At 34.8% G+C, this 26113-nt stretch overlaps 2 protein-coding genes and 1 non-coding gene across 4 annotated transcripts; all 3 read right to left on the bottom strand.

Annotated features, from left to right (window-relative positions):
* Positions 1-533: 533 nt before the first annotated feature.
* On the bottom strand, positions 534-630 carry LOC127089963 (small nucleolar RNA Z152/R70/R12). The gene has a single exon (XR_007791509.1). It is a non-coding gene; the product is annotated as a small nucleolar RNA Z152/R70/R12 (small nucleolar RNA).
* An 11804-nt stretch (positions 631-12434) lies between these two features.
* On the bottom strand, positions 12435-15157 carry LOC127087545 (probable ribosomal protein S11, mitochondrial). 2 transcript variants are annotated; one of them, XM_051028441.1, is made up of 3 exons: positions 14988-15157; positions 14407-14575; positions 12435-13277 (listed from the first exon to the last, which is right to left on the bottom strand). In XM_051028441.1, the coding sequence occupies exons 2-3, from the start codon at positions 14501-14503 to the stop codon at positions 12652-12654; spliced, it is 723 nt and encodes a 240-aa protein (XP_050884398.1). In that variant the 5' UTR covers positions 14504-14575; positions 14988-15157; the 3' UTR covers positions 12435-12651. The 2 variants fall into 2 exon arrangements, with proteins under 2 accessions (XP_050884398.1, XP_050884397.1); XM_051028440.1 differs by having other exon boundaries at positions 14407-14558; positions 14988-15155.
* A 7866-nt stretch (positions 15158-23023) lies between these two features.
* On the bottom strand, positions 23024-25869 carry LOC127087544 (uncharacterized). Its single transcript, XM_051028439.1, has 3 exons — positions 25712-25869; positions 24392-24904; positions 23024-23831 (listed from the first exon to the last, which is right to left on the bottom strand). The coding sequence occupies exons 1-3, from the start codon at positions 25779-25781 to the stop codon at positions 23293-23295; spliced, it is 1122 nt and encodes a 373-aa protein (XP_050884396.1). The 5' UTR covers positions 25782-25869; the 3' UTR covers positions 23024-23292.
* Positions 25870-26113: the final 244 nt, after the last annotated feature.

Here is a 26113-nt window from a genome sequence, read left to right as displayed (position 1 = left end):
GGTAAAATTAGGAAATCAATACAACCCGGGGGGTGGGGGATATATTTTGTCAAATGGTGAATAATACAACTAAATAAAAATAAATCAAATAAGAAAATAATACAATATAAAACTATCAAAATGAAATAAGATAAAAAAGACATAAAAATGGTGCAAGTTAGTTATTGGATTTTTGGTTTAAGAATGATTTTTTTTTTTAAAAGTGATTATTATTTACAAATAAGTAATTAGATTAATTTTCTTTCAATTTTTTGAATAAGTTACATTAAAAAGTATTTTTATTTTATTACAAAAAATGAGATTTCCACCGTCAGGTGTCGTGTGAACATGTTGACAAATTAAGATCAACAATCAATAATACCTATAACAATGAACAGAGTCATACCAATTGAAACAAAAATCATGAAGAAAAGAATCATTACCACATTATATGACGTTAACAAATCCCTCTGAATGGCTCTTGAACAACATGTTGCAAAACTCCTTGATGATATCAATTTGAACAATGAAACAAAAATGCTAAAGGATTAAAAAATGTTCAGCGAAAGGAGAAATCATTTTGACATTAGGCTCACGGAGAAACCACCGCCCATAGCCACTTTCTAGGTGTCTTCATCTCATCATAGCACCAATTTATAGATAACTGAACTTGTGAGTAAAGTATATGACGTTGGAATATATTGGAAGTGTGTATGAACCTATAGTTTGATTCCTTGGTAGGTTGAGTGGCTAAAACACATGCAACTCTCTCTATTAGATGATAAACTATCTATATTTTCATTGACTCTCTTGAAAATGAGGGAGAGGATTGAACGTATATGCGCCGCTCAACTCTTCTGAGTTTCTCCTCCTCTTTCTCAAGCTAATGAAACTAATATTATATACTAGGGTTTATAAAATTAACAAATGTCCAAACTAACCTTAGTCTAGATAGTTTAGGAGATAAAAATGAGTTTCAATAATAAAATCAAATCAAATTTTAAAAAAAGTTAAAATAAACAAAATAAAATCAAACTAATTAATTACTTAATGCTATTTAAATTTACTAATTATTTTAACTAAAAACAAAAATAAAATAATAAAAAATGAATAAATGTCGGGCGCGAAAATTTGCTCGAAAAATTAAATCGAATGCACTAAAATGATCAACACAAAATATACTTATTGAAAAAATACAACGTTTCTTTACATTTTGAAATAAATTTTCACCGGTTAAAAGGGCTCAGGCGGGTCAAAACGCAACTGAAACAGCTGCTGAAAAATACAACGAGCACACCAGGTTAAACTACATGAACCGTAGATTAATAATACTGGCGTCTGTAATTTTAATTTCTAAACTTTTTATCCGCTGATTTTGTCCGTACTTGAGGAATGATTCAACTGATTTGTCTGTATTTTCAATAAATTTATCTTGACTGATATTTCAGGTATTATTAATGATAAAATGCATGTTATGTTGTACATATGATGTAAACTGGAAATTAAATCGAATTTATGAAAATTTAATACGCCCTGACAAAATTGAGGTATGACACTCAATCTCATATGTATTATTAGAAAATACTTGACTAACTTTGAAAGGTCCTTCCCAATTTGGTGACAATTTTCCCAAAGACCTATCCTTTTTGTCGATAGGAAGTATAACTTTCCAAACATAATCGCCAATAGAGAATGCTTTCAACTTAACCTTTTTGTTATAGGTTTCAGCTATTTTCTTATTCTACTTCATCAAGGCATCCAAGGCAAATAGCCTTTCTTCGTCCAAGTCGACCAACTCACCCATCATCATACAACAAAAATTGGTCATATATGATTTCATTTTATCTTTGAATCCTTAAAGACTATAAGCATATCTATGAAGGTAAAACTACATTGTGGAAAAACGCTAGTCGAAAAGGCGTGGAATTAGTGGCCTCTTTAGGCAAAGTTCTGCAAGCCCAAAACGTTTGATTCAAAGTTGTATGCCAACTTCTTAACTTTTGGACTATGTGTTTTTTTATCAAACTTATGATAACTTTGTTTGTAACACCCCAAATTCGATTAATTAATTTAATTGAATTATTTAGAACTTTATTTAATTAATTGGTGTTTTAAATTGTCTGTTGTGTGATTGTGGGGGTAAGTATCCTTGAAGTAGAGGTATAGAGAGAGTAAGAGCTTGACATATTTGTTTAGAAATTAATTGGAATTTTAATTAATTATTAGAATAAATAGTATTTTTATTTGAATTAATTAAGTAAATAGAATTTTGAGTGAATGGTTAAAACAACATGAGTGGTAGAAAAATAATGAATATTACATTTATTAATAAAATAATAAGAAAATAAGATGAGTAGAGAAATTGATGGCAAGGTTGGAATTAAGGAAAATATGGAGGATATAAGGAGAATATAAGGACAAGTTGGGGGGTAAAAAAGGAAGAGTCTAATTGGAAGGAAAGAGATTTTGGAATAAAATAGGGATTTGGAGAACCTGAGAGTGTCAGTACGTATATTTTTGGAGAGTTTGAGCAAATGAGACAAAAAGGGAGAGCAAGGGCTTGAGGTTGAGAGGATCAAAAGTGTTTTTGCTGGAAATCAGGTAAGAGGGAGAAAAGGCTACCAATTAGGTGTATTGCATGATGTGGCAGTGATGAGAAGTCATAAATCTCATTAGGGTTTTAGGTTTTCTTTTATGAATTGTTATATGATGAAATTATGGAATTTGTTGGTTGATCTTGTGTGTATATGTGTTGCTATGGATGAGTCTATGTTTGAAATATCATGAACATGCATGTATAAAATTCTGCCATTGATGAATGTTTGAATGCTTGAGTTATGTTCATGATTCATGATGAAATTATTGTTGAAACTATTGATGGATAACCATGAATCATGATGAAGATAAGTTTTGTAACATGTGATGGTTGTGATAACATTATTTTAGTGTTTAACTCATGTTGAAGTTGATTAATTTTTGGGGAAAATTGGTTGGGTTAATGTGTGGTGATTTAGGGAGGAAGAAGAAGATGAACGTCTGTAAAAACTTGAATTTTTGGAAAAAGCTACAGTGACAATCAATTGTCACTAGATCACAATCGATTGCACTAGTTGAATTTTTGAACAAAATTAACATAACAATCGGTTGCACCATTTAGACAATTGACTACTTGTCTGTTTGGGTAAGTTAGTACCGAAATACTCTTGGAAACAATCAATTGTCACCATATGACAATTGATTGTCATATGCCAATTTTGCAAAAAATTATGTTTTATCTTTGTTGTGTTGTCCGACGATTTTGGTCGTGTCTTTTGATCCGTAGGTCCATCTAACACACTGTTTGAAGTGTTAGAAAGCTAACGTACAGAGCTAACTCATGGTAGGGATTTGTGAAATGTTTAATCTGTAGTAAATTAACTATTGTAGAGATTTTTATGATGACTTGTATGTTTGATTAGTGAAACATTATGTTTATATGATGATGTGTCATTTTTTGGTGAAGTGACATGAATGAATGTCTATTAGGTTATGTTTGATGAGTCGATATTGTTTATTATGGTTTATTGATGTTGTAACATGATTTGATTGTTGCATATGATGAATAATGTGATGCATAAATAGTGAGATATGTTATCGATCAGACTTAGTAAGAAGCTAGTAAAGCAGAGCCCAAGAAGGTTCGCACCAGAAATCATGTCAAAGATCAAAGCTGAAATCGAGAGATTGCTCTGGAACAAGTTCATCAGACCCTCCAAGTATGTCGAATGGTAAGCTAATATTTTTCCAGTTATTAAGAAAAAGGGTACCCTCAAAGTTTGCATAGACTTTAGAGATCTTAATGCTTCCACTCCTAAAGACGAATATCATATGTCAGTAGCTGAGATGTTGGTCGATAGGAGGGTGGATTCGAATACCTCAATATCTTTGATGGATACTCTAATTACAACCAGATTTTCGTTATAGAGGAAGATGTAGAAAAAATGGTGTTTCGATGACGAAAGGCCTTAGGCACATAATGATGCATTTCGGCCTAAAGAATGTTGGTGCTACTTACTAGAGAGTAATGAACTAGATGTTTCATGACTTCATTGAAATGTTCATACAAGTGTACATCGATGACATAGTTATCAAATCTTCATCAGAGAATGGCCACCTTGACCATCTTCGACAATCATTCGAAAGGATGAGGAAACATGAGCTTAATATGAACCCATTAAAATGTGATTTTATTTTTGTGTTCATGCAGGGGATTTTCTTGGCTTTCTCGTCCATAAGAAGGGCATAAAGATAAACTCAAACAAGACAAAAGCCATACAAAATGCTGAGTCTCTGACCAACAAAAAACAACTTCAGTCTTTGTTGGGAAAAATCAAATTTCTAAGAAGATTCATTTCAAATTTGAGTGGTAAGACGAAAGTATTCTAACCACTACGGTGGTTAAAGAAATAAGAAGATTTTAGGTGGGAGCCAGAACATTAACAAGCTTTTGATGAGATTAAGTGGTACCTGTCAAACCCTCTAACATTGTTACCTCCCATGAGGAACAAAGATATGAAGTTGTACATTGTTGCATCTGAGTCGATAATTAGGAGTATGTTAGCCCAAGAATATGATGATGGCATCAAAAGAGCCATATATTATTTAAGTCGAATCATGAATGATGTTGAGACTAGACACACTATGGTAGAAAAGTTATATTTATCATTATATTTATCTTGTACCAAACTCAAGCATTATATAAAATCTTCAGATGTATTTGTTTATTCACATTTTGACATTATTAAGCACATGTTATTGAAACCAATTTTACATAGTATAGTTGGAAAATGGGCATCAGACCTAATTGAATACTCTTTAACCTATGTACCCTTAAAGGCCATGATGGTCCAAATTATTGATGATTTCATCATAAATCATGCAGTAACAGAAATAGCACAGAACTATATCGACTTCCCGACATGGAAACTATATTTTGATGGTTCTACTCATTCCAAAGGAACATGTATGATGGTCTTCATCATGTCCTCGAAAGGAATTCCTTCTAAGTATAAGTTCAAGATCAACGACCATTGTTCTGACAATGAGGCTGAATACGAAGCCTTGATCACAGGTCATACAATATTATTAGACTTGGGGGCAACCAAAGTCAAGATCAAGGGCGACTCTGAAGTGATAATCAAACAGTTAATAAGATAATACAAATGAATTAAGGATAACTTGTTAATCTACTCCGTCATGGCAAATTCAATTCTTATACGATTTGAAATTATGGATATTAAACATGTACCACAAATAAAAAATCAAGAGGCTAGCAGTTTGGCCCAAGTTACCTCATGTTACAAAGTAGCGAAGAGAAAGTTAAAGACTTCAACCGAAGTAAAACTCGACTAGTGTCATCTAGTCATACTTGTCAACGCCAAAAATGGTGGGGGCAGAGAATTACCAGAAATTTTTAAAACTTTTACCATTGACAACCTAGCAAACGACGATTGGAAAAGGAAAATTATTGAGTTCCTTAAAAACCCAACAGGAACAACGAATCAAAAAACAAAATAAAAGGTGCTAAGTTATGTCATTATCAGGAAAGAGTTATTCAAAAAGACTCTACAAGAGGTGTTGCTCAAGTGCATTAGTGAGAGTGAAGCTTACTTGGAAATTTACGACACCCATAGTGGATCGTGTGGCACTCACTAAGAAGGCCACAAAATGAAGTGGTTATTATGCCAACATGGGTTATATTGGCCTACCATGTTTAAGGATTGCGTTGAGTTTGCTCAAGGATATCAGGAGTGTCAGAAACATGGAGAAATACAACATGTGTCCGCCAATGAATTGCATTCAATCATCAAGCCATGTCTATTTAGGGGGTGGGCATTACACCTAATAGGTGAGATCAAACCCACATCTTCTAAAATCCATAAATATGTTCTAATGGGAATTGATTACTTTACAAAATGGGTTGAGGCAATACCTCTAACTAACGTTAACCAAGACACAATGATTAAATTCATACATAGTCATATCATGTGTAGATATGGGACTTCTGAAACCATAACAACTAACCAAGGTTCAGTATTCGTGTAATGGAATTCACCGCAGAGACGGGGATCAAATTCTTGACGTCGACTCGCTATTATGCACAAGTGAATGCCAAGTAAAACCTACGAACAAAGTTATCATAAGTTTGATAAAAAAAGCACATTGGATAAAATCCAAGAAGTTGGCATACAACTTTGAATCAAGCGCTTTAGGCTTGAAAAACATAGCCTAAAGAGGCCATTAAGTCCATGCCTTTTTTACTGACGTTTGGCCACGGTGCAGTTTTACCTTCCGAGATATGCTTACAGTCTGTAAGGATTCAAAGACAAAATGAAATCCCATCTGAGAGTATGATGATGGATGAGTTGGTCAACCTGGACGGAGAAAGGTAATTTACCTTGGATGCCTTGGTAAGGTAGAAGAAGAAAATAACTGGAACCTATAACAAAAAGATTAAGTCGAAAGTCTTCTCTGTTGGAGATTATGTTTGGAAAGTTATACTTTCTATCGATAAAAAGGATAGGTCTTTGGGAAAACAATCACCGAATTGGGAAAGTCCTTTCAAAGTTAGTCAAGTGTTTTCTAATAATGCGTATGAGATTGAGGAATTAGGCCATGATAATAAAACACTATGAATAAATGGGAAATACTTACAAAATTATAGGTCTGTGCTTCAGGAAACCAGTATAGCAAAAGGAAAATAGTGCTCAAAATATTATTAATTTGGCCTGAACAACAATATTACAAAAAGCGCCAAAAACGAAAAATTATACAAGGCTAAAACATGGGAATACTATTATAAAATAAAAAATGGGGAGGAAACCTAGAGCCCTAACTCTCACTTCATGCCATCGAAACAAATTTGCACATGGTCGAGCCTCTGATCAATCTGAAGGTCCTGAGATTTCATATTCTCTAGCTCCTTCTCCAAATTTCATGCATTCGAGGCCCATTCTATGCCTGGGGTGACTTCTACATCCATCGACGGTTCAAGGCAGTTTAAGTAACAAATATCTATAGCAACCTTCTTCTTTTTCGCCCCCTCAGCAAGAGACTGCAAATAGTTAATTTGTTGAGTCCAAGTTTGAATTTCCTTGTCAATGGCGGCAAAAGTATCTTGGTCATGAATTTTCGCCTTTCAATGGGCCAATCTTTGCTCGAACAAAGACACTATGACTCGTTGTTGGGACAAGGAATCAAAATTTTCCTCGACATGACTAGAGGATGACCTTTTAAGTTTAGCTATTGAATCTTCTTGATCTAGAAAGATCTCCAAGTCTAGAGCAAAGGCGGAAATCATAGCTGGAATCTTCGGCCAAACAAGTTTAGACATTAATTCTCTGAGTTTGGCAAGAATGGGAAGGTCACGGTCGACAACTTCTAAGAGTTCTAATCTCACCATTTTTTTAATCTCAATTGCCCAAATAATTTGTCTTGGTTGGATTCCAAGGTAACATCAGAAGAAGCAAGATAAGCTTCATCATATGGGTCAACAAGACGTTTAAAAAGCGTGATCAACTCCTCTAGTTGTTTTCTCTTTAGAACAGACGAACCAAGAGATGATATCGAAATTATAACAACCGCGTTACCAACTAGGTATTACAGGATCATGGGTTGTGGATTAGGATGAAGCGTCTAAAGGGCACATTCGGACCACCTCCAAGAGTTGGGTACGCTAGTGTGTCAGGAGGATTTTTTACGACAAAATAGTGATATGGGTTGAGAACCAGAGTATATAAACAAAATAAACAAAATGTCAAAATACATCTTTGGTGTTCGGATTTGGACTGGAAGAGGCAGGATCAAGAGTAAAGTTGTTCCCACTCCTTCTTCTCCTTTGCAAGGGAGTATCTTCAGAGTCCACTTAGTCGTCTGCGTCGAAGGTAAGGATAGGCTCCACCCTTATTATCATTGCACTACTTCCCTTCAAATGCCTAGGATTACCAGGCAGTAGAGACTTTGGGGCCGTTGAACATTGTCCCACGTCAGACAGGGCATAATGTATTTCCCTCGGGATCCTATACTTAGAAGGAAAAGGTCGAATTGAACTAGAGACTTCATCCTCAACAAAAATATCATATTCCCCATAGTCAGGTTACCCTTTGATAAAAAATACGGAGGTTAGAAACTTGTCAATGTAAGAGGAGGATGCCGATAAAATATACTTATAATTATATACATATTTGTCGTCGAAAAGCAAAAGCATCTGATATGCGTTGTGCCATAAGGATGGAATCCGCAACCGACTGGTAGTAAGATCTCCACCAATCTTCGAACTCTTTCGTACAGTAAAAAGAGAGCGAAAACCTAAATGGAGGCATATAGAACAGTTTGTTCATGAAATTCCTAAGGAATTTGGCTAAGGTCTCCGCAAAAACGTTGTCCATAGAAATTAACATATAATCTTATGAAGGTATAAGAGATTTAAGGAGAAACTGGCTTAGGCCAAATTGTCGAGCTACCATGTTGGCCTGATACGCAACCAATCTTATGTCGCGTCCACCGGTGGTGAGCTTAGTCTATAGAGGAGTGGGCCAAAAACACTTCATAAGGACTCCATGAATGTCTTTTTCCCCTTCAACAGTAATACTGAGGAAAGGTTTGGGGAACCACGATGGACCATATTGTCGAGTGGTGAACGACACCATAGTGGAGACAAACATTTTACTCTTGTAAAACATAGAGAAATACTTCTCGACAGTCTCCTACAACATAGTTTCACCATCGTCGGGGGTATGACATGAAAGTCAGGCACCTTCAGCACCCATTATCATACTGGATGGGGCATCAGAGGGCAAGGTAGGAACGAAAGTGGCATTGAGCCACAACTGCAGTAACTAGATGAACCCCTTATCTGTAAACTATTGAGGTAAGGTCACTCTAGGATGTTACGGATGATGTCCCCAGTGACTCATATAGGCCACACAAGATTAGTTTGTTAAGGCAAACCTTGCGCTGCTCGTGGAGTTGAGTGGCCAAAGGCTCAAACATCTTCAGGATTTGGTCCCCACGAGGAAAAAAAACACAGCGGTTCAACCAGTAAGTCAAGAACGCTATATGTTCATAAGCATCGACATCTCTCATTGAGCCGTAGTGATCCTTGATGAAAGCGCTAAAACCCCCGCCGGAGAAATCGAAGCTTGGATTGGTCAGTGTGGGCATAGGTGGTTCATAATTATCCCTAGTTGGTCAAAGATCGACGATGTCAGTAAGGTCGAAGAGTGTATGGATTAACATCCCAAAAGGGAGGTGGAAGGTATTGGTGGTCGACTCCCAAAAGCATGTAGCGGCAAGCTGCATAGCAGGCTTATATTTGAGGGGCACCCTTGAATGCTGAATAAGGTCAAATATTTCCAACTCCTTCCATAAAGCTCATCTCCTCTTCTCCACCTCATTCAACCAGGTTATGTAGGCTGAGTCAAGTACTTCAAACGAAGGAGGAAAATATATTTGGTTCTCCAGAAAACAAAAGTCAAAGGGCTGATCATTGAAAACCATAGGTTGGGGAAGATCTTTTCCAAGAAGTCAAGTTTCTTGACAAGCTTAGGAAGAGGACCTATAAAGGCAAATGTGTTGCTTGAAACTGAGTAAGGATCCAAGGCATCATAATACCATAGTCTTTGGTAACTCCCGTCAGAGGAGGCTTGGGGACGTAAGTTTGATTGCCAACCGTCAATCTGGAACGACAAAAGAGGTGCGATGTGAGCCAGATTGATTAGGTGTCATTGATCGTTTGAAATAATGAAAGAAAAGCATATGGAAATGGCAGAAGATAAATTGGAGATAATATTTACCCTTGGGTTCTTCTAGTATCTCCGAAAGAAAAGAGAAGCAAGGAAGAATAAGAGTTTAAATATAAAAGTGGCGAAGGGTTTCTCCCAGGAACGTGGACAAATGAAGTGTTTGGGGCCAATGAGCAGCCTTAAAGCGAGAAAAATATTATTAATATAATCAAAAATAAAATCTCAAATCCTTATTTAGTGTTTATCTAACGACCTTGGAATTCGAAGCAATGATGTACTGATGTTTGCACGTTTTAAAGACGTAACATTTGGTAAGTTAGTCATATGAATGACAACAAGCATGATTCAAGTGACGTGGCACAAAATGTAAATAGTAACATAGTGGTTACAATCAATGCCACCTTTCTCCCCTCAGATATGGATCGACAGTGACATTTTTTTTTGGGACATTTTTTACACTTAGATTTTCAACTAGTAGAAAGTCAATAAAGAATGTTAATGAGAAGACATTTCATGTGAGAAAGCATTAATGAAGTGTCTTAAAATTAATAATAAAGCATCGACAGACAAATGATAAGAGATTGACTGATCCTTCGACACAAGGATATATGGTTTGAAGGACTCTCATGAATAAATCCCTAAGACCGAGATCATTGCGAAACATGTCCAAAATCTCGAAAAGGGCAGCCGACAAAAGCCTTTATTCCACCAAGAGGACGAGTCGAATGAACCACATAAAGTGAAAGACTTAGTAAAATTGTAAGTCTTGAGTCTTTGATAGGCAACATCGACAACACGATAGAGCAGTTACCATCGCGAGTTCATGAAGAAGTGGGAATTAGAAGTGACATGTAAACACACTAGTAGGAACTTGAAGATTGAATATGGAGTAAATGCAGTAATTCCTTAGTGGTCATAACCATCGTTGACAATTACTTTGTAAATAGAATAAATAGAACGCTCATACGTGGAATCAAGGATCGTAAAATTTCATACATACTCTCCATACCACTAGAGTACCTCGAGTCAAAGAGTGAAACAGTTGATTGAGAAACATGTATGCGTTTAAGTTTAGTCTTTTTCATTAGTCTTTTATTTCCTTAAACGGAACATGTACTTTTACTTTTACTTTGTTTGATGTCATTTATTGCATTTTACCTTATCATTTATCACAACTCGACTTCATTTAAAAAAAATTTACGTCGTTATCGTTCATGTGACGACTACATTCAATTCACACACACATGTGTTTATACAAATCATTTGCACAAATTATTTTGTAGATTTTTTGAGTTAATTTCAAGGACTTTCAGACTTGTGATTGCTTACCAAAAACATCGGTAAACAGGTACGAAGATGCATCTCCGGAGATGCATCTCCGGAACAATAAATGTGTAAAATGTCTTTCAGAGTGATACTCATGATATATGTTTTAAAATATTTCAGATGTGCATCTCCAGATCAATTAACATTTTGATTTAAGATAAGGTGCGTCCGGAGATGCATCTCTAGAATCTGAGGGGACATTTTATATTTTTTATATGGTATTTTTTTCATCCCATAGGGTAGAATAAGAAATTTCCTAAATGTAAATATGTTGTAACTAACGGTCCATTTGTTTTAATTTTAAAAAAATGATTTTTATAAGAATTGGATCCTCTCCTGTTTTATTTATTCTGCCATCTCTCATGTTCCTAATCTAATGACTGAAAAATTATAAAGAATAATTTATTAAAAAAATACATTTATGAAGAGAGACTATCAATTATACTATTACTTTTGGAATTTCTAATAAATAATTTTTTTAATAAATTATTCCTTATAATTTTTCAACCAGGAGATATGGTCGAATATATAAAACAGGAGAGGATCCAATTCCATTTTTATAATGTTTGATATTTTTCTTTATAAGTTTTTATAAAAAATTTAAATAAAAAATTGATTTAAATAATTATTTTTAAAATACTAATTTAGAAGCTTTTCTTAATCAAAATTTTAAAAAATTATTTAATTTTGAAACTATATCAAATAGCTTTTCGTATAAATCATTTTTGAGATACAATTTTTAAAAAATATTATCATTTCAATTAAATTTTAATTTTTAAATTTTAATTTTCAAATGTATGTTTATATTATAGAATATAAAAAATAATCTTTCAAGTTTTTAACTTAAAAAAACTTTTAATATTATAAAAGCGTTTTCATAAATATCATTTTTTAAAAAATATAAAAAGAATCCATTTTTATAAAAGTTAAAAGAAACATGCCCTAATTCTAATACTCCCTTATCAATATTACTTTTGATGCTGATTTATGATGAATGTTTTGTTAATTGTGTGCGAGTTATATAGTAATATTTGAACATTGGCTTAACTAGGATTACAAGAGCTGACATCTATATGACTTACCAGTAAGATTAATCATCTGATCCACAAATCCATTACCTAGCTGTTAAAACCAAAAAGAAATGCTGCTCAGCCAATGGAATGAAGTAGAAAAGGCCATCACTTTTCACAAATATGCTGCTTTTGACAACTCATGTAATCTCAACGCAGCTCAATCGAAATCGAAATCGAAATGGAAATGATTTGCAATTTGTAATTTAAATTTGACAAATTCATTAAGACTTTACTTCATTCTTTTCTTGGTAATGATTATTTGAGCCCCAAAACCTTCAATCTGATAACCAGAATACATAGCCATTCAGTAGAGATGCTGCTACAGAAACTCCGATTAATGTACAAAACGTAAACATACATGTGTTAAAACAAAGTCATAATAAAAATATGCTCAGCAGAAGAGGGGAAAAACAGCAACTGCCCAATCTGCACTAAAATATGTCTTCATCCAAGTCAAATAAAGCTTATTTAACCATCCCAACAAAAATTAACTAGATACGACGGCTCTTTGGGAGTCTGCAGCCATTATGGGGACGCCGAGTTGTATCTTCAATGTATACAATTGGATTTTTATCCCCTCGGGAATCAGTAAATCCTTCCCTCCAGCTCAAGATTGCTTGCCTTTTCCTTCGAAAATGAGTAAATCCATTCACTTTCATGACAACAGATTTTAACCCCAAACCTCTAGCTCTTCGTCCAACCACTTCTGCGGTTGCTTCAGCAGCATACCTAGAAAGCTTTTGCCCTGATTTCATGTCTTTCAAGGAACCAGCAGAGCCGCTAAGTTTTACATTTCCTTTAGCATCGGTCACCGTAACAAAGGTATTGTTACGCAGCATCTTTATATGAACAAAATCAGCATCATGCTCATAATGATACTGATTGTATAGATAACCCCCCATAATACTCTTTTCATCTTCTTCTATAGCTCCTCTCACAAAGTCCATACGCCTGAAATTCCCATCAGTCTCAACCTTGTTCTCACTTCTGGAGTTCATATTCTCTATATCCCGCATAAAATCTGGACGAAGACTTGCATTTGAATTAGCATTCACATTCTCATTTTGATTCCTCCCACTCAAACCCCAACTCGCACTAGAAAGTCTTCTGACGTATCCTGCAGTTTCAAGAGTATGAAAATGACCCAGGTTGTTGCGATGGCACAAAAAAACTAAAACTAAAATGATAGTGTCTATTTGATTATGTGGTGGCAAAAATTGTCTTTGAACCAATCAATTTTGTAAAATTGCATTAAGTGTAAAATGATTTATGTTTGGATACATTCATGTAAAAGTGTACTGAACAATAAATTTAAGGCTAAAAATCAGGTTTGGATGCAAAAGCTCCAAATCAAGTTAGGATTCACTCAAGAGACAAAACTAATCCTACTCATAGATGCCCAAACATATCAAAATCAATTTTATGTGTTTAGAATCACTTTTGCCTCTCACATAAGTGAATCTAAACATACACAGTGCGATTTAAGGGTATCCAATTGCCTACTATCTATCTCTATCTCTATCACTATGTTTTCTCGATTTCAGCCATTTAGGATCTAAATGTGAGCAGAATATTATATCAAACAATTCAGTCTAGAAACAAGCACACACAATTCAAGAACACACAATTCATATACACAAACAACCAATCCAATCCACTGCTACAAACATCTTCCTACAAAAAGGAAAGAAAATTAAAATAAATTAATTAAACCCAAAAAACTGATCCTTAAGATTCAAAAAGACCCCTCATAAAATTGTTGAGATAATCTAGGGATACTAAAACTTATACAGTGATTTAAGGTATAGAGTTCAATATTGTCTATCTATATATCTATCGGTAACTAGTAACTGCCACACTTTTTCTGTTATCTTGATTGCAGCCATTTAAGATCCTATATGTTATGAGAGCTTAATATTAGATCAATCAATTCAAAAAAATTCAATGTGGAACTAAAAGCATAAAAGCATAGAATTTCACAAAAGCTAAATTCAAATACACAAAGCAACCAACCAATCATTCTATCTACAATACGTAAAGAAAGATAAGTAATTAATTAATTCAACCCAAAAAAGAAAACTAAAGTACATGCATTGAAAAATCATTGCACCTTATCATTGAAAGGACCCAATCAAAAGAATAAAAAAAGCATTAAAATCTAAGATCTTCAGCAACAAAACCATATAAATTTTAGATGGTATAATATGAGTCGAAAATAAAAGCAGAGAGAAAAATCAGAATGTTACCGTGCAAGAAGGTAGTATGAGATGGAAGTGTAGTTTTCGATGCAGCAAGAAGAGATTCACGAGCATGGCAAATGGAAGAACGCAAGTAGCGAAACATCGTCGTCAGTCGTCACAGATTAGTATGACTTGCGAAGGATGGCGTACCCAGGACTCTGCATCAGGATGCAAACTATTTAACATTTTAATTAATAACTATGAACAACGGACATCCCAAACATGACACCGACACGGCGACACTAATAATAATTAAAAATATAATAAATTAAAGGTAATTACAAGTGTCGGTCAGGTGTCCGACACGGTGCTGGAATCAACAATACTTAAAAACTGAAACCAATAGAACTAACAACCAACATCAACATTGCAATGGCAACAAAATTATCGGTAATTGAATCAACAAAAGCAAAACTTAAAATACTGAAAACCTAATCACATAATTGCATCAATCAACCAATACTGAAAACCGAATCACATAAAATCTAATCACATGAACCAACCAATACTGAGAACATGAAAACAAAAAAGCGTAGAAGAAATCATAATGCAGAAAACCAATACAGAACGAGAGGAAAGAAGCTTACCAGAACTGGGAGATGCGAAGTAGAGAAGAAGAGGAAGAGTATGTGATTGCTAACGAGGATAGGCGGAGGACGACGGTGCACGGAGGGTTTGATTGCGATGAGATGGCGTACGAGAAGCAACTGAGTCGGATCGGAGAGAAACGAACGGAGAGTGTGTTATTGTTGGGTCGGGCCGGTTTGGACCGGGCCATGTTACTGGTTTTTCCTTGGGAGTTTCTTTTTACACCCTCCATATATCTCAAAACACCCCTGATCTTTTAAGAGTTAGTCTTGCTTACTAATATTTTTTTAGATATTACATTCAACTAATTCAATCGTTAAATGTTTTAAAACTACTTTAATGATTTTGAATACAAAATTATAAAAATTATAATCTATATAGAAATAGAATTTCGTAGTTAATATTTTTCTTGTATTTTCAAAACTATAATTTTTTTATAAAACTAATAATAAACGCACTTCGACTGCTCATTTTCATAGAACTAATCATTTTACAACATAATTGAAGTTATATCTATTATATATATACCAAATTATTATATGGGTTAATATATTTGTAAACTGAAAAATAAATGAATTTGAAATACATAAACAATAACAGAACATTGTCAGCCTAATGTCTTTGAATTTAATAATCACATTAAGGAATATTGCTGCTACTCTAGCTGCAAAAATTAATTACCATTCTCCCTGCAAAGAGAATATATGGAAAATATAATTAACAAAAAAATTTAATTGAAATACGTTAAGAGTGTAAAAAGATTTTATACCGTCAGTTAATCATAGTCGTTGGATGTTGAAATAAGTTTGATTTTTATTTTAAAAATCTATAAAATAGTATAAACAGATGATGATGAATCGATTGTGTAAAACTTTTTACACTGACTGTGCATAATAATTAATCTCTTAACAATGAGAGAATATATGGAAAATATAATTAACAAAAACAATTTTATACATATATAGTACATTGATTAATTCAATTCATCTGTTACAACTTATACAAAATGCAAATGTTAAGAAATCATCAAGGGTTCTCATAGTACATTAGTAATAGGCCCCTTTGTCAATGCAACTTTGACTCGTATCATAATTTTATAAATTACAAGTCACTTTTGTACACACATCCTCTATTCATAGTTGAAAGCCTCGGTTGAGTATTCGTCTTGTTCTTCACTCGAGTGAATCAACCAACCTTAGTTACAAGATCTCGCTGCATAATGATAATGAAAATAAAAAATTAAATTGGGAAAGAAAGATAGATTAGGATTTTCGAATAAGGAAGAAAAATAAGAAATTTCCGCATAGTAACTCTCTGCTCTCAAATTGAGATTTTATTCAACTGTGCAACTGCACTTCTATTGTATATTACAATCAATAAATTTTACTATTTATAAATTTTGGGATTACTTGCTCCTTAAGCAAAAAGTACTTAATTCTGCTAACACGACAAAATTGAGTCTAAGTAAAAATCAATGTCGAGGCTAACTCTCTGACACTTCGACACCTAGGTGTTTCGACAACAACATGCTTCGACACAATGAATTAAATTCTCAACACACCACCTAATTCATTGTGTCTAAGCTATCTACATTCATTATAGATCTTAACCTTTTGAATACTTCGACCTGCACTCATTTCGTCGTGATGTCTGCAATTTGATTGTCAGTTTTGCAGTGTTCCAAGTTCAGCTTCGCTTCTGCTACTTGCTCTCGAAGATAATGAAACCTCAATTCGATGTACTTACTTCGTTCTCCAGATTGATAGCAGACATGATGTCGATCTTCATGGTAATCTTTGAAGGAGAAGGGCGATCCAAAATGCAGCGGAATTTAAAATTTTCTCCTTTAGTGATCCTTACGAATGGGCATGATCAGTGATAGAAAGGTTACCTCTTGTGACGATTGAAACCTTTGATGCAAATCTCTTGTGACGATTGAAACCTTTGATGCAGATCTACGAAGAGATCACAAACGTTGAACGATGACAACGTCTCTACTCAGTCCACACAAACGGATTCCTTCAATCTCAGTGCTAGCTACTATGAATGAAGGCTTTGAGTGAGTGAGTGAGTGAGTGAGAGAGAGAGAGAGAGAGAGAGAGATAAAGAGAAAAACGAAAATGCAACTGCAATCAATGCTTCTGCACAAGGGTTCTATTTATAGAACCACTTGTGTGGGCTTCAAGCTAAAAATCTCACTTAAGTGTATGTGGCCCATATCTTATAATATGCCCCAAATCACTTAAGCGCATGGTACCTTACCATATTTCGTATTCTACTTAAGTACATCGTACCTTACGATGTTCTACAATTCACTTAAGTGCACCGTACCTTACGGTGTTCCTTAGTTACTCTATCTCTCATCAATCCGTCCTTTGTGTGTGACCCTGTAGGTTTTCGCGGCATTGACAATTATATTAAATCACATATTTAACATAATAAACAGTGAGCGGTATCTAGCAACATATCACTGCTACCCAAGACATGAAAATGTCATGTGATCTGACAAATCCTTTTGTGATAATACTTATGTGTATAATTACCCTTTTGCCCTTATGTCTATATTGAACACAAGGCATAGACCGTGTCATCCTTGTCCAGTTCAATATTGGGCCCATAGACATTTATCCTGTTACGCAGGATGGGCAAATTCCATCTAGGTCACTCATCTAGGTCACTCATGTCCCTCAACATGCTTCGTGGAGTACCCATCAACTGTCTTTATGGTTATCCAGTTACGGACAACGTTTGATCAACAATAAAGCACTCGACTCTACATCTAGGGTCCATAGTGGTTTCAGGTCGAAGGGTGGTATACACCATTATCACCATGAGAATAACTTATGACACTTTGCATAACTTTCTATATAGTATTCTCATAGCGGGTCAATCCAATATAAATATTACTCTGAACATTCATACCTATGTTTAAGACTTGATAACTCTTTATCCATGATCCATGAGATGTGATCATCAGTCTATATACATAATAGTTTTAATGCTTTAATGTTATCCCATTTCACAATAAAGCTCGACTACGGATACTTTAAGAATAATGTCCTTATGTTTAATGTGATCTCATGATCAATTCACACTTGATACATTAAACGAACTAGTTATTCTAGGGACTTTATTAAAAAAACGTAATAAAGAAAAAGCCTTTAAATAATTCGATACAAGTACCAAAAGTATTGGCCTCTAGGGTTTACACCAATAATCTCTCCATGATTCTTCTCTGTAATCTCTTTGACCAAATTCACCATCCAAGTTTCTTAATATGCAAAAAGAGAAGCAACTATGTACTCTACTTCACACGAAGATAATGCTAATATTGGTTCCATTCTCGAACTCCAAACAACTGATTCACCACCTAGCATAAACACATAACCAGTTGTGGATTTTCTATCCTCAACATTACTACACCAACTTGAGTCGGTGTATCCCACTAGCTTGCATTCTTTTCCTTCATCAATTGCAGGAAACAAAATGCCATAGTCGAGAGTTTCTTTCAGATACCTTAGTATCCTCTTCGTCGCTGCTAGGTGTGATACCTTTGGCTTCTGCATGAATCTACTCACCATACCTACATTGTATGCTAGATCTGACCCTGTGTGACAAATTTATCAAAATGGTCTAATGATTCTTCTGTATTGCGTTAGATAGACATCATCTTCATATGTGTCTTTCGACAATTACAATTTGGGCTCAACTATAGTCGAAGTTGGGTTGCAATCTTGCATCTCAAATCTCTTGAGTATTTTGCCTGTATATCTTCTTTGATGCATCATCGGGCCTCTACTACTCTTGTAGAATTCAATGCCAAGGAAATATGAGAGATTTCCCAAGTCTGACATTTCAAACTCCTTACTTAGGTCATGTTTGAAATCTTCGATCTCCTTCTTGCAACTTCATGTTATCAACAGGTCATCAACATAGAGACATAGTATAAGAAACTCACTATTGCTTCTCCTTACATATACTCCATACTCAGTTTTGCACTTCACAAATTCCTCCTCCCTTAGGAAATTGTTTATCTTCTTATTCCAAGCTCTTGGAGCTTGCTTAAGTCCATACAGGGATTTATGCAACGTATACATTGCTTTCTTCGCCATGTTTCACAAACCCAACTGATTGTGCAACATAAACTTCTTCATCTAAGGGGTCATTCAGAAATTCACATTTCACATCCATCTGACATATGTTTAAGTTATTCATGTTTACTAGACCAACAACCAACCTGATTGTTTCGATTCTAGCAACTGGTGCGAAAACTTCATCTAAGTCGATTTCTTCCTTTTGAAGAAATCCTTTCGCCACAAGTCTTGCCTTGTGTCGAGTTACTTCACCTTTGGGATTCAACTTCACCTTGTATATCCATTTTACGTCGATTTCCTTATTGTCTTGAGGCAATTTGATAAGTGACCAAGTGTTGTTGACTTCGATGGACTCTAGTTCCTCATTCATTGCTTTCACCCACTTCAAATCTTCCAATGCTTCAGTTGCATTGACTGATTTGACATCTGCATAAAAGCATAGTGTACCTGCTCACCTTCATCATCGACTACATCATCTGATGTAATCACACATTCTTACAATCTTGCATGCATGCGTCTTGTCCTTTAAGGCTTGTTTGTGCTAGCTTAACCTCTGACTTCTTCTTGTCGAGCTTCTCTTTCGACTTCACTTGTTGGTTCTTCACATAAGATTCTCACTGAACCCTTCTTGACATGTTTAGTCCAATCACATTCCTTAAGCTCATCTATGATCATGTCTCTGCTGATCACTACTTGCTTGTTCTTTAGGTCAAACAACTTGTAACCTTCAGTCGAATGATATCATATTATGATCATCTGACTCGACTTGTCATCAAGCTTTTTTCTCAACTGACCAGGCACATGTCTATGTGTTATAAATCCAAATACTTTCATATGGCTCAAGCTAGGCTTGACACCATACCAACATTCTTCTGGCGTGATTCCATCTAGCTTACTTGTCGGACATCTGTTCAAAATATATGTTGTTATCGACACACCTTCTCGTCATAATCCTTTGGGTAGATATTTTCCTTTCAACATACTTCTCTCCATATTCATGATGATTCTATTCTTCCTTTCTACAATTCCATTTTGTCGTGGAGTGTAGGATGACACCACCTCATGCACAATCCATTCTTTCTCACATAACATGTCGAAATCTTTTGACACATATTCTTAACCACCATCAGTCCTCAGAATCTTGATCTTTTGACCATTTTGTCCTTCGACCATAGATTTAAACTTGGCAAATACCTCGATCAGTTCACTTTGTTTTCTTGATCAAGTAAGTCCATAGTTTTCAACTGAAATCATCTATGGATGTGACAAAGTATATGTTACCTTCAATAAAATCCACCTGGATAGGACCACACACATAAAAGTATATAACTTCAAGGATTGTCTTCTAATTGCTTCCTGCATCCTTGTGAAGTTGTTCTTGTGCTACTTTGCCTGCACACATTCCTCACACACTTCATTTGGAATGTTGATTTCTGGTAACCCTGAAACCATATTTCTTCTCTTCAGATCTCTGATGTTTTTGAAATTAAGATGACCAAGTCTATAGTGCCATATTCATTCATCCCTGCTAGCTACAGTTGTAAGAAACTTGTGCTCCATCACATTAAGTTCAATCCTGAAGGTTCTATTCTGACATACGTGTCTTCAAGATTAATCTTCCACCTGAGTCGAGAACTCTCGGCATCTTGTCTTCAATCGACACTTTGTAGTTATTTTCGACCAATTGTCCTATGTTGAGAAATTACTTTTCATGCCTGATATGTATAGTACATTGGAAATTACTGACCTCTTGCCATATTTCCTCATAATCAGAATATCACTAATACCTTCAGCTGATAGAGTATTGTCATTTGCAAATTTTACCATGTTCTTCATTGAGAGTTTCACGTTAACAAACCAATATTTCATACTAGTCATGTGTGATGAGTATCCTGAGTCCAAGTACCACTGGTCCTGAAATCTTTCTTCATCTCTTGTTGTGACCATCAACAACATCTCTTCTTTTTCATACTTTGCAAATCTTGCATCATTATCTTGATTCTTTTGTTTTTCAGGACAATCACTAGAGTAATGACCATACTTATGACAATTGAAACACTGGATATGATTTTTGTCAGGTTTTCGACCATCACATCTTCCTCTATCTGCAACACCACCTCTCTGGTTGCTCTGGTGTGGGAGCTTTCTTTGACTTGACCAACCTCCTTCTTGCTGATTTTGACCAATTGATTTGTTGTAGCCTCCCTACCTTTGTTGTCGAACCACTTTCATTTGCCTCTCTTTTCTCTTGTTGATTGTGCATGCAAAGCTACATCACTATTCGAATTGTCTGCAACTCTTTCAGTCATTCTTTGTTCATGAGATTCAAGCGTCCGTTGAAACTCTTCCTTTGTCAATGTTGACAAATCTTCCGACTCTTCTATGGATACTACCATGTGGTCGAACTTTGGAGTAAATGATCTAAAGATCTTTGAAACAACTGATCTTAATGTCAATACTTCTCCACATACCTAGATTTGATTCACCAGTTTTATAACCCTAGTGAAAAAATCGATTATACTTTCATTGTCTTTCATCTGAAGCAATTCATACGTTCTTTTGTGAGCTTGTAACATCACTTCTTTCACCTTTTATGTGCCTCCAAACGATTTTCAATAACTTTCCATGTTTCTTTTGCTGATTCAACATCACTAACCTTTTCGAAATTATCTGCATCAACGCATTAATGGATCATAAAGAGAACTTTATAATCTTTCTTCTTCAAATTTTTGAGTGCAACATTTTCTTCATCCGTCGTGTTTGCTGCAAGCGGCGTTACACCCTCTTTCACAAGATCCCAAAGATCTTGATAGCAAACGACAATCTTTATCTGCTTGCACCAATTCTCGTAATTCTGATTCTTCAGAATTTGGAGACTCGCCGAAAAATGCTCGTTCGAATGATTCATCACCATCGTGTTTTGCTTCCCACGAATCGCTCAGTCAGTGCTCTAGATACCAGATGTTAAAAATTCACCAAATTTCCTTCAAGAAATTCACCAAACTCTATGGAGAATTCCGAACCGAATCTTGATGAACAAGAATCAATCTTTCGGATTGATTACTCCTCTGGTTCTTCACTCTTCACTTGAGTGAATCAACCAACATTGGCTGCAAGATTTCGCTGCACAATGGTAATGAAAAGAAACAATTGAATTGGGGAAGAAAGAGAAATTAAGATTTTCGAATTAAGAAGAAGAAGAAGAAATTTCAAAAGAGTATTTGTCTCCTCTCAAACTGAGATTTTATTCAACTGTACAACTGCACTTCTGTTGTATATTACAAACAATAAGTGTTACTCCCTATTTATAGATTTTGACAATTCTGCTAACACTGTAAAATTGGGCCTAAGTAAAAATCTATGTCGAAGCTAACTCCGACACTTCGATACCTAGATGTTTCGACAACAATATATTTCGACACCATGAATTACATTCTCAATAATGATGTGTATGAAGTTGCATTGCCTCTACCTCTTGAAAAAACATACCGAGTTCCATCAAAACCGACCATTTATTTCTATTGCAACTTATCCATAATATATATATATATATATATATATATATATATATATATATATATATATATATATATATATATATATATATATATATATATATATATATATATATATATATATATATATAATACTTTTTCTTCTCCATGTTTCTTCTTCTTCTTAGATGAAAAGTAATTATTGTGTTTTTCTCTTCTTTAAAGCAAAAATTTGATGAATAGAGTGTTGATGAAAAAAATGAAGTCACGTGAAATAATGAGTTGCGATTTGGTTATTTGCTAGTTGCTGCATTGAGTTGGGTAAAGTAGGTTGTTGAAGGTAATTACGTTAATTTTGCATGTTAGAGAGAAAAGGAAAAAAGAGAGATGATAGAAGTTCTACAAAGTATGCAATGTCATGTAAAAGAGTGCTAGAATACTGTCACATATTGAAATACTTTCTCATTTGTTTATATTTGTTGATGTAGATTTGATATGCAAATACATAAGACTCTGTAAACTCACTCAATAGTACTTCCTCCTAACTATATGATTACAAGAATCAACTCTATAATATAGCAATATAAATACTCAACGGAATGGATGAAGGTACCATACATTTCCTTGCATTGCATCTGATGTCCCTGCATGGCTATCAACTGAACTGTCTCAAATCATCGGGATAGGTAGCATACACTTTGATTTGCACAATTGCATTAGATGTGCTTGTTGGGATAACGAACACTAAGCAATTTCACATCATCTATTACAGGTCCACAAAGAGAACCAGAGTTATCATTCTTCATTGTATAAAATGTACTTAGGAACCTAATCCTAGTGCGTGTCGTCGTTGCGGTAAATCGGAGTTTGCCTCTTTTAAAACCTCCTTTACCCAAAGATTGATATGGAACTTGAACTGTATCTCTACCTGCAAATGCTTCTACTGTCATGGAACCTTCACATGCATTATTGGCATCACCAACAGCGAAAGTGAGGACATAAACTTTTCCAATTGTGGTCATCACTACTTGTGCAAGTGCACTTTCTTTTCCTGCAACTAGTTCGATTCCTCTTTTTCCCTCGGGGACTGAGAAATGATCTGAATCAATGTATTTGACTGCTTTGAGAGACTCAACTATCCATCCTGGTAATGGACCATGAGCATCCTCAATGTGAGGTGGAATCAATACTCCCCAAGAAGCATTTGGGAACACATAAGGTCCTTCTTCAAAGTTTCCATTTTTCAACAAATTTGCTACATAAACAACCAAAAATATTTATTAAACTTCAATCCATATTAATTTGATGACAGTACAAAACTATTCAGTATACATGTTATTAGGGTTGGTCATGGTTAAACTGCGGCTAAAAGGGGTTTCATAAAATATTTGTCACAGCAAAACCATAACGAAATAGGGTAACAAATTGTTTTGCCACAGTTTAATCATAGTTGACCTACACAGAGCCTCCGAAAATTTAAGACGGTCCGACAATTAGGGACGGCAACCACAATTACAGCTGTAATATTGCTGATGCGGTAGTGTCTACAACCAACATTGAACTGCAATTGCGAGGCGATTTAAAATCACGTGTAATAGGAACCACATCATCGCCTATGCATGTTTAGTTATTTTCATCAAAAATCAAAATTTCATAACCTCAAAACTCAATTTTCTTATAATGAAAAATCTTAAATTTAAACATTTCTCACGTTACAACGGCTGCAATACGCGTCGCAACAACCGCGATACCTGCAACCGCATCCACGACCTCAATTTAAAACCATAATAAATGTGCGTAGAGAACAAAATTTACCTCTGGTTCTTTGTGGTGGATTCAAAACCTTCAAAGCAACCGAATCAATAAGTGGACCACAAGCAGGATCTTCTTCAACACCAGAGTTATGTATCACAATTTCACCTTCTGGATAATCGGCTCTAAATCCACAAGCAAACGATTCCCAACCATTACTACCATACATAGTTTGAATTGGAATAATACCATAATCACTTTTCTCATTAGTTGGAACCACAGACACATTAAGTTTCTCTTCTTGTGCACATGTACGTGCTGCACTAAACGTGATTGAGTAAGTTGAACCTTTATTAAGCTTCACTTTCTGCTTAATATAAGCTTCATTCCCAAGCCTAACAGCATAAGCACCTTCTGGTACAACCAAAAGCATGTCACCTTGTTTTTGTCCTGATTTTATGTATTCTACCATACCTGAAATTGTCCAATTTGGAATACCGTCGTGGGTTGTTACTACTGTGCCCTTAATTTGTGAGGCTTTTGGTCCTACTTCGAAGTCACCATTGGGTAATAAGCCTGAAATTTACAATCATATCTATTAAGTCAGTTCAGTTGGTAACTGTGCAGAGACATCAGACAGCAGAGACACAGAATTCTCAATTGATAACTGTACATCAGACTAGACTACGGAGAGATTCCATTATTCCACGGTTAAAAAAGTGAATTCCAACTATTAAACTCGACTTGAAAAAAAAGTAATCATTATTGTGGGGTCAATGTTTTGGTACTAGTGACAGGTTTCATTTTCAATAGCACTTTTTGGTCTTGTTCCATGTGACAAGGAACATGTAAGTGCAGGCTGTGAGCACATGTAAAACTTCGTAGACCATGTGGCTTAAGATCTGACGAAAGGGATGTTGCAGAGCAAAACAACTACCATTTCATAGGGTGGTGGTTGATTCATGTGCAAACTTCAAAATCCTTCTTAATAATGTGAGATTTTAAGTTGATTAAACCTTCTCGAATTATGAACATGTTGAAAGTTGATTAAAACAGTTAGAAAGAATTAAACTTGGAACAGTTTTTTTATTATTAATTCTACTAGTAATGCTTAGAACTATTTTTTTTAATCTTTTGCACCAATATTTTTGATCTTTATAAAACTAAAATTTAAATCTAAAAATGAAGTAGTAGAGTGAAGAAAGGTCATTAATGTTCAATGATAACTAAAACAGTTGGCATTCAATAGTCATATACTACCAAATAACATTAATGTTATTAATGAATTAAGAAAATAAATAAATGATGAAGTAATTATTAAAAGTGATTAAAATCCTAATAACTTTGCATATAGTATGAATGAAGATTTAATAAAAAGCTTACCATCTGTATAAGACAAAGCAGCTTGGCACATTGAGAGGAACAGAAGTGTTAGCACTTTAAGCTTCTGCATTTTTCCAATGAATCTAGAGAGAGAGAGAGAGATATTTGAGTGAGTTGGATTTGAGAGATTTGAGAGAGGGATCACCTGGTTTTATTTGAATCATTACAACTAAATGCCACTGAATTTTGCATTAAATTACAAGAATGCCACTCGTGAATGCATGTTCGTATTGTCAGTACCCTTCAAAAATTACTAGTTCAAATGTATTTTCTGATATATCTCTTTCATCACTAACGAGATTGACACCAAATTTTGTTTTTTCTTTCTTTATTACTATTTCATTCGGCTATATTTTATCCACACAGTAAATATAAATAGAACTTTTATATTATTAATTAATC

This window comes from Lathyrus oleraceus, chromosome 5 (genome assembly GCF_024323335.1).
Source record: "Lathyrus oleraceus cultivar Zhongwan6 chromosome 5, CAAS_Psat_ZW6_1.0, whole genome shotgun sequence".
NCBI classification, from domain to species: domain Eukaryota; kingdom Viridiplantae; phylum Streptophyta; class Magnoliopsida; order Fabales; family Fabaceae; genus Lathyrus; species Lathyrus oleraceus.
This window is presented reverse-complemented; position numbering and strand designations above follow the sequence as displayed.